This window comes from Mastacembelus armatus, unplaced genomic scaffold (genome assembly GCF_900324485.2).
Source record: "Mastacembelus armatus unplaced genomic scaffold, fMasArm1.2, whole genome shotgun sequence".
Lineage (NCBI taxonomy): Eukaryota > Metazoa > Chordata > Actinopteri > Synbranchiformes > Mastacembelidae > Mastacembelus > Mastacembelus armatus.
Genome location: NW_022872853.1, coordinates 261,985 through 275,429, shown reverse-complemented (window position 1 = coordinate 275,429; position 13,445 = coordinate 261,985). Strand labels below are relative to the sequence as shown.

The 13,445-nt window shown below is 45.8% G+C and overlaps 2 protein-coding genes across 4 annotated transcripts; one reads left to right on the top strand and one right to left on the bottom strand.

The window, feature by feature from the left end:
- Positions 1 to 732: 732 nt before the first annotated feature.
- On the bottom strand, positions 733 to 5,647 carry bub1ba (BUB1 mitotic checkpoint serine/threonine kinase Ba). Of its 3 annotated transcripts, XM_026308167.1 has the most exons (14): positions 5,601 to 5,647; positions 4,838 to 4,865; positions 4,601 to 4,761; positions 4,358 to 4,509; positions 3,943 to 4,052; positions 3,768 to 3,862; positions 3,163 to 3,366; positions 2,698 to 2,850; positions 2,207 to 2,301; positions 1,844 to 1,996; positions 1,432 to 1,574; positions 1,213 to 1,354; positions 1,000 to 1,115; positions 733 to 927 (listed from the first exon to the last, which is right to left on the bottom strand). In XM_026308167.1, exons 3-14 carry the CDS (start codon positions 4,737 to 4,739, stop codon positions 810 to 812), a joined length of 1,620 nt encoding a protein of 539 aa, XP_026163952.1. In that variant the 5' UTR covers positions 4,740 to 4,761; positions 4,838 to 4,865; positions 5,601 to 5,647; the 3' UTR covers positions 733 to 809. The 3 variants fall into 3 exon arrangements, with proteins under 3 accessions (XP_026163952.1, XP_026163951.1, XP_026163953.1); XM_026308166.1 differs by lacking the exons at positions 4,838 to 4,865; positions 5,601 to 5,647 and having other exon boundaries at positions 4,601 to 4,825; XM_026308168.1 differs by lacking the exons at positions 4,838 to 4,865; positions 5,601 to 5,647 and having other exon boundaries at positions 825 to 911; positions 4,601 to 4,825.
- Positions 5,648 to 6,437: 790 nt separating this feature from the next.
- LOC113131179 (kunitz-type protease inhibitor 1-like) lies at positions 6,438 to 12,746 on the top strand. The gene is made up of 10 exons (XM_026308163.1): positions 6,438 to 7,053; positions 8,208 to 8,368; positions 8,572 to 8,713; positions 10,044 to 10,214; positions 10,413 to 10,448; positions 10,608 to 10,739; positions 10,891 to 10,941; positions 11,029 to 11,199; positions 11,380 to 11,442; positions 11,694 to 12,746. Exons 1-10 carry the CDS (start codon positions 6,654 to 6,656, stop codon positions 11,873 to 11,875), a joined length of 1,509 nt encoding a protein of 502 aa, XP_026163948.1. The 5' UTR covers positions 6,438 to 6,653; the 3' UTR covers positions 11,876 to 12,746.
- The last annotated feature ends 699 nt before the right edge of the window (positions 12,747 to 13,445 follow it).

The window sequence follows — 13,445 nt, the reverse complement described above, 5'->3', positions numbered from 1 at the left end:
TCACATGAACGGATCTGATATTATTGGATTCTAATTATTGATGATTATTGTGTTGATCACTTTAATGTTGGAGCTGACGTTAACTACCTTGTATACTTCTAATTTGAAGTACTTTATATACTGCTGGGTAGCTGACGTTAACTACCTCATATACTTCTAATTTGAAGTACTTTATATACTGCTGGGTAGCTGACGTTAACTACCTCATATACTTCTAATTTGAAGTACTTTATGTACTGCTGGGTAGCTGACGTTAACTACCTCATATACTTCTAATTTGAAGTACTTCATGTACCGCTGGGTAGCTGACGTTAACTACCTTATATACTTCTAATTTGAAGTACTTCATGTACCGCTGGGTAGCTGACGTTAACTACCTTATATACTTCTAATTTGAAGTACTTTATATACCGCTGGGTAGCTGACGTTAACCACCTCATGTACTTTAATTTGAAGTACTTTCCATACTTTTTTTTCCTGGACTCATGGTTTTCAGCACAATCCCCATAGGTCTGTGCAGGCCCAGATCTTTATCCACAGCTCCCTCTGCTGGTGAGGGTTTAACTTCATTGGTCTGTGATTATTCAACATATTTATTTTTTCACCAATTTGCTTCATTCCCATGTCAAGATTTTTTCACTAAACATTTCTAAACTCACATTTCATGTGTCAGAATTTCTTTTTCCCACAATGCTTCACTAGTGGAGCAGAAACACTGAGCAGAGAACATTATTATAAAACTGCTTTTAATTTATTTACATAAGAAAACAATACATTTTATTTATTAAAAAAAACATAAAGATGCTGTTTCAGCGGTAAATTGCTAAAATCTGCTCCTTCAGCTCTGACAGGACAGACAGAGTCGAACAACCGCTGGCATTCAGGAGTGACCGGAAAAACCGCCGCCACATCTGGGAAAACATGTCACTGCAGAGACAACACACTCCACTTAACCAGGTTTACCATGAAACAAACCAGGTTAAATCCATGATTACGTACCAGGGTTCGTCTCCACTGAACTGCTCTGCCGTCCAGCCCTCGTTGTCCTTCACTAGGACCATGTTGCGGCTCGTCAGGAGCAGATGGACTGTTTCAGCAAGGCCCACCAGGTCCACCTGACAGGGGGAGGAGTTAGTGTGTACCCATCTCAGTGAAGGAGGCGGGGTCAGTACAGACTGGAGTGTTGTGGAGTGAAGTGTTTTGAGGCAGTACCAGGTATGCAGGCGCAGTCGGCTCCAGGAGACCAAGTCTGATGTAGGTCTGAGCTGAGCAGAGCTGCTGGACGGACATGACGTCCCGCTGAAGGTCCAGGTCCACTGAGGAGGACCAGTCCACCGGAAAAACCACATCAGGACTGGACAAGGAACAAGAAGCATAGTCCAATAAAAGCTTCGAACTGTAAAACTGTCCTGTCACACTGTGCTGACCTACCTTTGGGACCAGGCGAGGATGTTCGGCTGCAGAGCTGCATGCAGCAGCTTGGAGGAGTGAAGTTGCGACACCAGCTGTAGCAGACTGACGGCTTTATGAGCCACCAATATCTTGCTGGGCCACCCTGCTCCCTCTGTCAGGTCCTGGTGGACACATACAGAACACAGATGTTCTATACATAGATTTTAATGGGTTCCTGTCCTGGATCTGCCTTTTCTCTGGAACCAGATCCTGATTCTATCCTTAAACCTCATCACACACATAATCAGGTCTGTGTCCCCACAGTGATGGAGCAGAGTCAGGGCTGTATCCAGATACTTTGTTGTAGTGTAAGTCTGTCACTGTGTTTGCTCTGGCATTCCCTCCTGCTGACTGGGAGGAAGTGTGGGGACCTGAACAGGAAGTGACTCACCATGAACATGTGAACCGATGGAGCGGTGTAGATGGTGATGCAGCCGTCCAGGAACAGGAAGCAGCTGATCAGAGGAAGACTTTCCATGGCCGGCGAGCTGTTCTTCAGACGACTAAACTGATGGAAATCCCAGGGAACAGAGCAGCTGTCCACCTGGTGCAGGTAAACACAGGAAACCCCAGCTGTTAGAAGGGAGACCAGGGAGTACAGCCACTGCTGGTTTAACATCTCACACGTATGATCATTAGACCATAAAACCACATTTTACACAACCATGCCGCCGCTTGAGAGCTGTGTGTGTCAGAGATCAGACCTCAAATGTCCAGCGCTGCACAGAAGCACAAACCCAAGGTGCACATTCACCTTGATGAGCATGTGCCTGTCTTCTGCAGCAGCTTGATAAACAGAGAAGCTTCCTCTGTCCAGAACCCTGGAGTGGATCAGGTACGCTGTGCCCCCTGGTGGACAGAACACAGATCGGCAATCAATAATCAATCGTAGCACTTGCTTCATAATCATACTGTGCAAAGTATGAGAGAGCCACCTGTCTGTTTTCCCAGCGGCAGAAATTCCTGATCATCAAACTGATTAAATAAAAATGATCAGCAGCATAAATAAATAGATGAAAACAGTCTGACTAAAGCTGGTGGTCTGTGGTTCCTGTAGGAGCAGCACTGAATGTTCGTCCACTGTCACATGCACAATCGGCTCTTTCTGCCTTCAGAGGCTGTAAAAAGCGTTGGCCGTTCTCAGCTACACCGAGAAAATCTGCAGCGTTTCCCTTTACCTCTTTTCCAAACCTCGGTTCTCGGGACCTGCACAAAATAAACACAGAACGGTGCGTGAGGTCATACCCAGCTCCAGAACGGCATCCTTCTCCACCACTGGGAGCACGCGGGGCTCTGAATGGCAGTGAGGAGAGGAAGTGACATCACAGAGCTTCAACAGCTGCCGCAGCACGTTCGGGTCGCATGGATCAGCAGTGACTAGGACCGTCTGTACTGAGCCTACAGGTGAGGATAAGCACAGGTCACCTGACATACACTGACATGACAGCAGGGGGCGCACTGAGCATGGGCTGTCTGAGCCTATAAACATCTGAACATGTTCGCTCTAGGAAGCACATGAATTTTCTTCCTCAGACATCATCAAACCAACCCCTGAAGAAGTTTGTTCCACTGATGCAGTAACTGGAGAAAGGACATATATTTCATGGTTCCAGCTGTTTTTAATACTTGGTCCTGAATAAAACCTCTGTTTCATAAAATATTTCAGTTTTTTCTTCCTGTTTCCACACATACAATATTTAAACTACTGACCAGATGACAGAGTGTGGTCCATCTCCTCCTGGTCCTGGTCCTCTTCCAGTGGACTACAGGTCCCAGCAGACAATCCTCTCAGTGAGGTCATCGAGGCAGCCTCCACACTGGTCTCCTCTATGGGACTCAGCTCCTTGGTGGTTTTGGACACTGGTTGCTGAGGAATAAAGGTGAAGCGGTCTTCACGGGTGCGTCCATGATGGCCTGACAACAGGTGACACACACAGCTGAGTGATCGGTAGGTAGTACTTTCAAATGCCTGAAAACAGAAAGGGTTTTCTATCTTGTGCAGAACTGCATCATAGAATCCACGGTAAACTAATAAACAATAAAAAATACACACTGTAAGTTCAGCTGATTGATATAAAGAATGATGGATTGTGTTTTAAGTGAGTTTACTTGATGTATAGTGGAAATCTGTGGAATACTGTGTTCAGAATCAGAGATAACAGCTAAATTGCTAAAAACCTGTGTAGATCTAGTGTTTGATTCTTTTTTTTAAAAGAAAACTGATCAGAAATCAATAAGGGAATCGATAAGGAATCAAACCGATAGGCAGAATGATGATAGTATCGATATCAATCAAAATTCCAATCACCACTCACCTGGCGGAGGGCACTGGACCTGCAGACACAACCCTCTCTCATAAGGACGGAGGAAAACGTCATTGACCAGCTCAGGTGGAGGCGGCTCAGAGTTCCTGTTTGACAACAAACACCAGCACACAGTGAGTGTGGTCACAGCTGATTCACACAGGGATAGCAGTGTGATGTTTATTACCCAGCAGGCTCAGCTGCAGCAGACTGTGACTCATCATATATCTGGAAGGAGGCGGTGGCTGGAGGTCTACGACTACTACTGGTCTGGGAGGTGGAGTCTTCGTGAGCCACCTGCAGAGATTATGTGTGAAGAGTCACAGAGGCCCCCACTGGTCTCATCCACAGTGAAACAAGATGATTTATAAGATGATTTCTGTCTGATGTCAGTTTTCATCTTCAGGACATTAAATCACAGCTACTTGATAATGTCCTTGAACTGGGGATGGATGTTAAACTTTTACAGTTCCTTTTTAAACCCTTACATGGTCTAGCACCTCTGTACTTCACAGACCTTTTATCTTTTTAAAAGACTCGTCAGGTTCTGCAGCCTACAAGCCTGTTGATTAGAAACAGCAGTGTCACAACACACACTGTACCTGAGCAGCACTGGCGGCACTAACACTATTACTAGAAGAATCAGTACTGGCCAGCGGCTGAGCTTGTCTACGTCTCCGGAGCAGTAAATGTTTCTTCTCCTCCAGCTCCTGACTCAGCTGTTCCTTCACCTTGTCCAGGTGGTTCAGTCTCTCTGCAGGAAGGAAGCAATTATCTGATCATCCCAAATACAGCGGAACATAGAAAATATCAGGAATCTTCTGTCCTGAGGTCAGTGAACACACCTTCCATCTCCTGCATTTTCCGCTGGTGGTATCTCTCTGCTCGCAGCTCCTCGAAGCTGAGCTCTTCCCCTCCTCTCATCAGCAGCTCTTTACAGTACTCGTTCCTCTGATTGGCTGTGGCTTCAACATTACACTCCATCTCTCTCCTCAGGTGTGTCTGTGATGAGTTGCTCTGATTGGCTGTGGCTTCAACATTACACTCCATCTCTCTCCTCAGGTGTGTCTGTGATGAGTTGCTCTGATTGGCTGAATTCACCGGTAAACACTTTGAAACAGTAATAACAAAATTAATAACAGGCCTAATAAATAAATCCCCAGTTCACTGTCCAAAACTTATTTCAGTTCTATTAATTATATTAATAGCCACTAATCTGCTAATTATTTTCTCAGTTAAGTGTGTTTGACAGCAGCTTAAGCACCGTATGGCTGAGTGAAGGTTATTGTAAGGATACAGGAGGCAGGATGACAATAACGTACAGTTCAATCCAGTTACAGTGGAAACTAGGTGACAAAGATATTCCTTCAGGTGGGTGACTCCATACAGGTGTGGTCCAGTGGAAATAAGTCTTATTACACCTTCATGAACTAAATGACCTCGTCCACCTGTTTCTGGCCAACACCTGACTCTTAATAAGGGTCTGAAATAATTAGCTGCTGGTTTGTGTCCAGGGAAACTGTCAGTCTGTGTTTTTACACCCATCAGACTTTAACTTCCACCTGTGACACGCCTGCTTATGGCAGATCCACAACATAAAACTACTCTGTATTAAAACAACAGCTTCTGATTTGTTTGGATCAGAACCGGACCGAGGTCCTGTTCTTTCGTATTGGTTGGTTAGTTGCAGTTTAAACGCAGGTGTGGCAGGTTTACTGGAAACACTTTGTTTTAAATGGAGTTTGTCTCCTTTCACTTTTTAACCTGGACAAGATCTAAATGTTCCGATCCACGCACAGCTGGTTAGTAATATTATTGGTATTAAACTCATACGCGTTTTCTTACCTCAGAGTAAAATCCTTTCCAAACCAAAACAATGGTCAGATCTTCCCGCTTCGACGCGTCTGTAACGGCTCTGACTCGAGCTCTGATTGGACGGTTTTATTTAAACGTCATTTCCGCTCCGAGCTTCATGTTGCTACAGCGCCGCCGCTGGTCGGAGTGTGAACTGCGAGCTGCAAAACAGAGTAGTGCCAACATCTGTAGCCCCTTATTCCTAACCAGGGTCACAGGGATCAGCTGGAGCCTAACCCAGCTCTCTTTGGGTGAAAAGCAGGGGTCCACCCTGGACAGGTCCCCAGTCCATCACAGGGCCACATAGAGACAAACAACCTCACACACTCACACTCACTCCTATGGGCAATTTAGAGTCACCAATCAACCTGACATACATGTTTTTGGACTGTGGGAGGAAACCAGAGTACCTGGAGAAAACCCACACAAGCACAGGGAGAACATGCAGACTCCACACAGAAAGGTTGCGAACCCAGGACAGAGTAGTCAATCTTGGTGTTTCAGATAAAGCGGCAGCGCCACCTGCAGGTCAGTTCACAACGGACTCAACATTATTGCTATTTCTCACATTGTGTTTTCATGGTGACGTAGGTTTGGTGGTTTGACTACACGTGCTGTGTGAAGTGAAGCTGCACCTGCAGCTGGTTGTGGTCTACAGAGACAATAAAGTCTAGTCAGAGCCAGCGACTCAGTGATCACAGTCCATGTTCAGCATCCAGTCACTGTGGTTGGGCGCTTCACCTCCTGCGGTTGTGGCCACACCTGGGTGACGTCAGAGTTTCGTCAGTCTAATTGGCCTCTTAGAGGAGTGTCGGGTTTCGCTTCCTGTATGTGAGCAGGTGAGACACACCTGAGCAGAGACGCTGGCGAAGTAGCAGAGCAGAGTTCACAGCTCGTTTATTTCCTCGGTTTAACGAATTAACGTTGAAGTTACCGGCGGAGGACAAACCGCTTCACCGGGAACGATCGCGGCGGAGCGGCCAGACGCGTCAGGACGCGGTAAGCGCTTTGCTCCTGCTAAACTCACACCGACTGCAGCTGAAAATGCCTCCGTCCACCTCTTCCTTCCCGCAACTGCGTCTCCTCCTCCTCCTGCCGCTGCTGCGGTGCGGCTCGGCGGCGGTGGCATGCAGCGACACGTTCCGCTCCGGTCAGGGCGACTTCGCGCTGGACGCGCAGGATTCGGTGAAGGACGGAGCGACGATGCTGGACACCGCGTACGTGAGCTCCGAGGCCGATTGTCAGCGCGCCTGCTGCGGAGTACCGCGCTGCAACCTGGCGATGCTGGAGCCGCGCGGCGCCGGAGAGAAAAACCGCAGCTGCAACCTGTTCGACTGCATCTACAAAAACCTCTTCGTGTGCAGGTTCGTGAACCAGGAGGGCTACCTGAGCTACGTCAGAGAGCCCGTGTTCCAGAAATACCTGGGGGAGTCACGGCGGTCAGGTGAGTCCGCACCTCAAAATGTTACTGCAGTAAAAGTCCAAAGGTACCGTCATCCAAATGTACTCATAGTATCCAAAGTATAAAAGTACTCATTGTGCAGAATGGCCCATTTCACATGAATGGATCTGATATTATTGGATTCTAATTATTGATTATTGTGTTGATCACTTTAATTTTGTAGCTGACGTTAACTACCTCATATACTTCTAATTTGAAGTACTTTATATACCGCCGGGTAGCTGATGTTAACTACCTTATATACTTCTAATTTGAAGTACTTTATATACCGCCGGGTAGCTGACGTTAACTACCTTATATACTTCTAATTTGAAGTACTTTATATACCGCCGGGTAGCTGATGTTAACTACCTTATATACTTCTAATTTGAAGTACTTTATATACTCCTGGGTAGCTGACGTTAACTACCTTATATACTTCTAATTTGAAGTACTTTATATACTGCTGGGTAGCTGACGTTAACTACCTTATATACTTCTAATTTGAAGTACTTTATATACTGCTGGGTAGCTGACGTTAACTACCTTATATACTTCTAATTTGAAGTACTTTATATACTGCTGGGTAGCTGACGTTAACTACCTTATATACTTCTAATTTGAAGTACTTTATATACTGCTGGGTAGCTGACGTTAACTACCTTATATACTTCTAATTTGAAGTACTTTATATACTGCTGGGTAGCTGACGTTAACTACCTTATATACTTCTAATTTGAAGTACTTTATATACTGCTGGGTATCTTGGGAATTTCCCCCCAGGGATCAATAGAGTCTGATGATCAGTCTGTATTTTGTTGGATCCATCTGATCCTGAAAAGGAACTAAAGTTATCAGATAAATGTAGAGCAGGAAAAAGTCCAAGGTTTGACTCTGACATGTAGAGAAGTACATGGATGAAGTAGCACAACATGCAAATACTCATGTAAAGTACAAATACCTCAGAATTGGACTGAAGTATGAGAGTAAATGTACTTTGTTACTTTCCAGCTGTGGTATTGTGAGCTGCTTGTTTTAATGTCAATAAATGTGATGACAGGTGATCTTCGTGAGGTCATGTGACTGACTTGTGGTCATGCAACCCGTTTGTTTTGAAACAGCCTCAAATTAAACCTGTGATGTCACTGTGTCTCCAGAAAGGCTGGCTCCGCCCATTGCCAATGCAGGTCGCGATGTGGTCGTTCAGCCCGGAGAGACGGTGATACTGAACGGCATCGAGAGCCTGGCGCTGGGTGAAGCCCACATCACAGACTACAGCTGGATTCTGGAGAGCGGAGACGACGATGTAAATATGGAGGTAAACCTGCCAAGGGCCAGTGAAAGGCTGTTTTCTGTCCAGCTTTTTGTATTAGAATGTGATACAGCAGACAAGGATGCTTCCTTTGTAAATAAGTTTAAGTTTTTTTGAAAGTGTGTCTGGACCTCTGCAGCAGACAGAACCTGTTGCTGTGCATCCTATTGATGAACTATTATTAATTATTTCTGAATGCGACTCTGCAGGACACGAATCTGCCAGACCAGAAGGAGCTCTCCAACCTGCTGCCGGGCACGTACGTCTTCAAACTGACCGTCTACGACTCCAACGAACAATCGGCCGACGCCAATGTCACGGTCATCGTTCTCAGCCCAGAGCTGTCCAGCTGTGAGTGTTCATGGGAAATGTAGTCCACTGAGTGTCTGTAGATTTTCTCTTTGAACAGGAGACTAAAGGAAGTTTTAGGTTATTATCTACAAAATCCTGACAATGTCAGAAGCAGGTGTAAAATCAAAACGTTTGGCTTCAGCTTTTTTCAGCTGCTGTGATAACCAGCTGCACTAGGTGTCCAAAAGTATGTGGACAGACAGATGTGTTCATTCTGCATGAACATGGTGTCACACTGAAATGCTGCATGAGCAGGAAAAGAATTACAGGACATTTACGAACTTAAGCTTCATTAGCACCAAAGAGTTGCTGCAGGCTCAAAGGTTCTGATGGTCCAGGGTCACTGTGGGATTAGTAGAACCGACTGATCGAGTAGAGACTTTGAGAAAACAAAGTAGGAGGATTTTCTGTGATAGGTAATGGTCCCCAGTCAGGCCTGTTTTCAGCTTCCTGACTCTATTAAAAACAGAGAGAAAGAAAATAAATCAGTTTTATGTGTCACTGTGTTTCATATTTGTTGCAAAAAGAAAAGTACAAACATGACTTAGGTCTTGACTGGAGAAACTGTAAAATTGAGTTCAGTTGTCAGATCAGTGTGTAAATGAGACTCAGAGCTGTCGTCGTCAGATGCTGCTGCTCTGCACTGAATCTGTAACTCGGCAGTAACTGAGACAATATTCACTGTTTACAGGCTCTGAAGGAACAAAGAGTCCACTGGTCTCTGCTCTGTTTCCAGTGCTCCATCAGTAGATCCTGTCACAGTTGTCCATATACTTTTGGCCATGTCATTTATGAGCGCAGAGGGTTAATTCATCAATTACACTGATGATTTGGTGACCAGCAGTTTATTGATCAGTTAAAGCAGAATCCGTGGACCTGCTGTGACATCTATGTTTGCGTTTTCTATCTGATCCACACCTCAAATCAAACTGGTCGGACTGGAATACCCAACACACACACACACACACACACACTCACTCACACTCACACACACACACACAATGTAAGAGTTAAACCTGCTCTGCAAGACTTTTATTTTGTTGTCTTGACTTTTGTCTCGACTTCTCAGATTTCAGTTGGGGCCTTTCATGTGACTGTCTGTGAACTGATAACAGCTTTGATCTGATACATCTCCAGTCTCAGGCTGTTGAGTAGCATATGGCGGCTGCACAGTGTTGACACAGCACCTTTACACGCACTGTGCTGTGGCATAGTGTTTGAATTAGACTGGCAGTACTAACAGTACACGGCAAGTACACTGTTGTTACATTAAATGTGCAAGAGAAGTAACAGTACTGTGTGTGTGTGTGTGTGTGTGTGTGTGTGTCAGTGTACTGCCTGGCTCCGGTGAAGGTGGGTCCATGTCGCGCGGCGTTTCCACGGTGGCATTACAACGCTGTGACGGGCAGCTGTGAGCGCTTCCTGTTCGGAGGCTGCAGAGCAAACAACAACAACTACCTGAGCCAGGAGGAGTGTGAGGCGGCCTGCAGGGGGGTCACAGGTAACGGACATACCTGCGAGATGTACACACAGTGACACCCACAGTACACAGACTACTTTAATACGCTGTAATTATATAGTATAATACCGTGTGTGTGTGTGTGTGTGTGTGTGTGTGTGTGTGTGTGTGTGTGTGTGTGTGTGTGTGTGTGTGTGTGTGTGTGTGTGTGTGTGTGTGTGTGTGTGTGTGTGTCCACAGCATCATCAGTGAGAGGAGCAACCCTTCCCACCGCTGGTGAGTCCCACAATGCATCTGCTCATAGAAGTTCAGTAATGTAATGTGAAGGGTTAACGCTCTGTGTGTGTGTGTGTGTGTGTGTGTGTGTGTGTGTGTGTGTGTGTGTGTGTGTGTGTGTGTGTGTGTGTGTGTGTGTGTGTGTGTGTGTGTATTCAGTTGTGTGTGGGTCAGCGTGTCATCCTGATCAGCTGATCTGCAAAAACAGCAGCTGCTGCCTGGACCGGAGTCTGGAGTGTGACGGTGTGAAGCACTGCAGCGACGGTTCGGATGAGGAGTACTGCACCAAATGTAACACACACACACACTAACCCTGGACTCAGACTTGAATCTGACCAAGGTCCAGTCAGTGTTTGAACTTGCTGTCGGTCCTCACAAAGACAGACTTGTCAGACTGGCCCCTCACACACTCAGTGACCTTCCTCCTCCTCCTCTTCCTCAGTGAACCAGACCTTCTCGCGCCTGCTCAGCATCGACGTGAACCAGAGGAAAGGTCAGTTTTTGCACCTACTACTAATGTCTGTGAATGAGCACTAATGGTAACGAGCTACGTGCTAATAGCAACCGCCCCCCTCACCAGTCCAGTGTACAGAGTCTCCCCGGACCGGACCCTGCAGGGCCAGTCACACCCGTTGGTATTATGACCCTCTGAACAGGAAGTGCCACCGCTTCACCTACGGTGGCTGTGATGGAAACGAAAACAACTTCGAGGAGGAAGAGCGGTGCCGTAAGGACTGCTACGGAGTGACCGGTACGAGTACCATGAACTACCATGTAGTACTACCACATATGCACTGTGCAGCCTGTACACCTGCAACATAGTGGCCAGTACATGTTGCACATTTAAGTAATACAGGGTAGTACCACGTAGTAGCATGTAGTATCCTGTTGTGCCTATAGTGTATTTACTGTGCTCTCCCTGTGTGTGCAGAGCGTAACGTGTTTGCCAGAGGGATGTTCGACCGTTTCGAGAAGGACGATGAAAACGACTCAGGTCCGAACATGTCTCTGTTTATTTTTAAGTTAAAACTGCTGGGTTGGTGGTAGTAGTAGGAGTATTACAGAGAGTAGAGAGGAGTACTAGGAGTACTACAGAGAGTAGAGAGGAGTATTACAGAGAGTAGTACTAGGAGTATTACACAGAGTAGAGAGGAGTACTAGAAGTATTACAGAGAGTAAAGAGTAGTACTAGGCATACTAATACTACTCGGCTGACAGGAAGTGACGTCACTGTTCCCTCTGCAGGTTCCATAGCACTGGCTGTCATTCTGTCGGTGGCCATCTTGGCTCTGTTGGCCATCCTGACCTACTGCTTCCTGAAGGCCCGGAGGAAGCGCACTCATAGGCCCGTTGCCACAAGCACCGCCCAGGTGGCGCTGTCAGAGCAGGAAACGCTTGTTTACAACAGCACCACCAAACCTGTGTGACGTTATTGTTTACATCGTCACCACACCTATATGATGTCATCACCATTTACAATAGCACCACTCTACAGGTATGATGTCATCACCAAAACCTGTGATATAACTTACTTTACCCCCACACCTGTGTGATGTCATCCCCACACCTGTGTGATGTCATCCCCACACCTGTGTGATGTCATCCCCACACCTGTGTGATCTGCTGGCTCAGTGTTTGGCTCCTGTGTCCCAACAGGATTCAGTTTTACTGCTTCCTGTTTCATTTGTGATTTCAATTAAAACCTGTTTTTTAAATCGGTGCAGATCAGGTTGTAACCTGAGACCCGTTCTTCACACATGAGCCTGGATCTGTCTGTTCTTCCAAAGTCACGGTGAGATTCTTGTCCTGGCAGCATATCTGCAATCTCAGGTGTGTTTTGAAGAACCGACAGGCCCAGATATCCTGATCCATAATTAGAACATTCAGCATCATTGGATCCTGGATCCGTTAAACCACGTACGAAGAATGGGGCTCAGGTTGGAGCCAGAACTAGATTTTGGACTGGGCCTTATCTGATGAAGCTGTTTGCAAGCAGCTCACCTGTTGATGTGTATTTTCCTGTAGGTTTCTGCTCTCAGGTACTTTCATGTATTTGTCTTCTGTCAGGGTCTTTGCTCTCAGGTTCAGATGGCAAATGGAAAACAGATTCTTGTTTTCAGCTCTGACTGTAAATATGAAGTTGTGTTTATAGGCTCAGGTTAGTATCTGCTGTTTTTTATGTTGAAGTTTTCAATAAAACCACATGGGAATAACTGTGAGAGAAATGAGTACATTTTATCAAAACCTGTACAGTCTGGCCCTTCTTGTAAATCTAAAATAAACCAAAGTCAAGATTAACACTGGTGGGAACCTTCACACACTAACCTTCATGTCTGAAGTGCCAAAGCAGATGTGTGTGTTTTTCTGATGGACTGTTTGTATGTAGATCCCGACATGTCAAAGTAGAGACAGATGTTCAGGTGCAGCTGTAGGTTTGGTTCATCATGTCACCCTCACCCCAACACACTGTCAACACACACGTATTGGAATAAAGTCAAACTGTAAAGGAGATAAATATGAATAGAGTTCATGTTTTATATTTTACTAAAGTTACTAATGACGCTGCAGAATGAGCGACAGATTGTACCTTTGTTCCAGTGTAAGATGGAATATTTTAGAAATATTAGTTTTACGATCCACAAAAGATGTTTCTGCAGTTTCTGTGTGCGCAGACAGAATGTTAGGGTTAGTGTTAGGCTGTGAAGTCAAACAAACCTTTATTTAAACACTGCGTCACTGGAAGGAAGTGGATTTTCAGCATCTTGTTCAGGTTTTCTTTGTTTGGATGTTTTTGTTGTGCGACAGGTTGAGACTCGCCTGCGCTCCTTGAGCTCATGTTCCAGCTGCTTCCTGGATTCACACACACACACACACTCACTCACTCACTGACTCACTCACACTCACTCTCACACAGAGCACTGTTAAACCTGTCAAATACACATTTTTTCCTTTATTGCAACTTTTTGAAAAATCAGTTGAGACGTCACAGCCGCAAAA